At 40.9% G+C, this 1018-nt stretch overlaps 1 protein-coding gene across 1 annotated transcript in view; it reads right to left on the bottom strand.

Annotated features, from left to right (window-relative positions):
* Nucleotides 1-1018, bottom strand: part of plxna3 (plexin A3) — a 135380-nt gene that overhangs the window by 29449 nt on the left and 104913 nt on the right. Inside the window, exon 13 of the mRNA XM_013915219.1 lies at nucleotides 198-398. Coding sequence (XP_013770673.1) covers nucleotides 198-398 — 201 coding nt within the window. The remainder of the gene's footprint in view (nucleotides 1-197; nucleotides 399-1018) is intronic.

The following is a 1018-nucleotide window of genomic DNA, read 5'->3' as shown; positions in this document are numbered from 1 at the left end:
GTGTGTGTGTGTGTGTGTGTGTGTGTGTGTGTGTGTGTGTGTGTGTGTGTGTGTGTGTGTTTGTGTTTGCTGATGCTGCAGATGTGTCAGAGTCACCTTCAGCTGAACACATGTTAGCTTGTTTTATAGTCTTGTCTCTCTATCACTTGGCTGCATAATGAGGAGCAGTGCATGTTGGGTCATGTAGTGTATCTTACCGAGGTGTTCTGACACTGAATGCAGGAGGAGTTGAAGCGGACGGCGGGGATGCGCTGGACTTTTCCCTGGATGTTAAACACACACTCGTAGTTTTTCTGACCGGACTGAGGTTGGGGAAGGTTACGAGCTCTCAGCGTGATTGGACGAACCATCCCGGCTGGAACCAGGATGTCAGAGGTAGGGATTATCTGAGGACAACCCTGCAGAGAGGGGGAAAGGGGGAGGTGGGTTAGTACACAATCATTTATCATTTATGACAGGCGAATGGAAATCAGCCCAGTGTATGATGATATATGTCATTATTAGAGAGAACGGTTTCTATTTTATTCACCGTAAACTATTGATCAGAGTCAGCATATGTCACTGTTTACAGGTACAATAACATGTTGCATAGCTCACTTTAAATACACCTGTTTTTAAAGTTTCCTCACCTACTTTTTCACAAATGCTCATTTCTTTTCCAAAATGCCCTCACTTTTCACAAAAGTACACTTTCTAAAAATGTCCCAATTTTTGAAAAGTGCAAAATGTGTTCAAAATATTAATATAAAAAAAACATTTTCCAAAACGTCCCTGTTCTCATTTTACACACATGTTAACAAAATATCACTTTCTCTCTCTCTCTTTCAGAAAAAGCTTTTTTTTTTTTTTTGCAAAAGTCTCTAATGTCCATGAATGTCCCCATAATCCAAAAATGTCCATATTTATTCTTGCAGTTGTCTTGAAATTTGGACTCCCAAACACAGAAATACATCATCTTCCACACACACACACACACACACACACACACACACACACACACACACACACACACACACAC

Source organism: Pundamilia nyererei, unplaced genomic scaffold (assembly GCF_000239375.1).
Source record: "Pundamilia nyererei isolate P.nyererei 1_Seehausen unplaced genomic scaffold, PunNye1.0 scaffold00273, whole genome shotgun sequence".
Taxonomy (NCBI): domain Eukaryota; kingdom Metazoa; phylum Chordata; class Actinopteri; order Cichliformes; family Cichlidae; genus Pundamilia; species Pundamilia nyererei.
Note: the sequence above shows the minus strand (reverse complement) of the source record. Positions and strands in the feature narration are given on the sequence as shown.